Source organism: Pteropus vampyrus, unplaced genomic scaffold, assembly GCF_000151845.1.
Source record: "Pteropus vampyrus isolate Shadow unplaced genomic scaffold, Pvam_2.0 Scaffold299, whole genome shotgun sequence".
Lineage (NCBI taxonomy): Eukaryota > Metazoa > Chordata > Mammalia > Chiroptera > Pteropodidae > Pteropus > Pteropus vampyrus.
In genome coordinates this window covers 671769-673185 of record NW_011889080.1, presented here as the reverse complement: position 1 = coordinate 673185, position 1417 = coordinate 671769, and the positions used below count along the sequence as shown (strand labels likewise).

Genomic DNA, 1417 nt, shown 5'->3' with positions numbered 1-1417 from the left:
GACGCCAGGCCCTGACGTGTGGGCGGGCGTCCAGTCTACCCTGTGACCAGCTGCCTCCCGCACCTTGCCCAGCGTCCCCGTCCCGTTTCTGTTGGGCACCTATTGTGTGTGGACAGTACGCGCACAGGCTCAGTTTGGCATGGATGTCACGCGGTTTGGGGGTTTCTCTTTCGACCCCCCGCCGAGCCTCATTTCCGTGACTGGAGAGCGAGCTGAGTGCTCTGTCCCGTCCCCAGACCCCCAGGGTCTACACCCACGGCGTCGCCCACGCGATGGCCCGAGCCCTACTCCCACGCTTTTACCTGTCCCCAGCCATTGCAGGGCGCCCTGCCTGCCCAGTGGCGCCGGTCCGTGCCCAGCTCCTGCGCCCCCTGCTGACCACGTGAGGACCCGCCTCATCCACATGTGGCCCTGTTCTTTGGGGTGGGGTTGCGTCCAAGGGCTTAAAAACCTACTGGGCCAGGCCTGTGTCTCCACGGGCCTGGGGACCTGGGCGAGGTTGAGCCCCCCCCTCCTGCCATGATGCTCCCTCTGGCCAGGCCACTCCCGTCACCTCTCAGGCCACCTGAGCCCTCCCAGGTCCTCACTGGGCCTGTCTCCTAACAAAGCTTTCCCTGACCCTCACTCACCTGAGGCCTGGCCCGGGCCAGGGGTCTCCCCTGTCTGTCACCGCCCACCTGCCAGACTACAGGGACGGTTTGGGTGTGAGAATCACATTTGCTTTGATTAAAATAATGGCCAAGAATTAGTTCGTGTGCCATTTCTGTCCCCTGAGTACACCTGAAATCTTCTAGGAAAACGGTTAGCTTCTCCCAGGTGACATGGCAGCAATGAATCCCCAGTGGGCTGGCTGCACCTTCTCCAGGTGGGGCAGGAGTGGTCTTCCAGCTCACCAGGCAATACGCAGGAGTGGCCTCGCTCCCTCCCTCTCAGTGTAAGCACAGTCAGCGGCAGTGCAGGGAGAGGCTGAGTCCCCGCTTCGCTCAGCTGAGGACATCCGTTAGGTCCCCACAGGCCGGCGAAAGGCCTGGGGCCACCAGGATCAAAGGACCAGGAGCCCCGGGAGACAAAGGCTGGCAGGGCTGAGCAGCTGTGGGCCCGGTGAGGGTGACTCAAGGGTCCCCCCCGCTTCCTCACTTCTGAGCATGAGTGAGTAGCTGCCAGGGTCACGACAAGTTGGGTCACTTTTCCAGCACGAGGAATGCAGTAGGACCCCTGAAAGGTGGAGCGTGCCAGTCGGGCAGGGTCCTGACCAGCCCCTTCTGCTGTCCTCGGCAGCTCAGCTCCGGAAGGCGACAGGGAAGGAGGCAGGCAGATGCCTCAGCCAGGTGGCTCTCACCTGCACCCATATAGACCCCACCCAGAGGCATCCCAGGCCACCTCCCCTTCCTGCAGGTCCCAAGAAGGCGGCCAGGTG

General features: G+C 63.2%; 1 protein-coding gene across 1 annotated transcript in view; it reads left to right on the top strand.

Moving 5' to 3' along the window:
* TTLL8 (tubulin tyrosine ligase like 8) overlaps positions 1–1417 on the top strand; it is a 37861-nt gene that overhangs the window by 5501 nt on the left and 30943 nt on the right. Inside the window, exon 5 of the mRNA XM_023521172.1 lies at positions 237–382. Coding sequence (XP_023376940.1) covers positions 237–382 — 146 coding nt within the window. The remainder of the gene's footprint in view (positions 1–236; positions 383–1417) is intronic.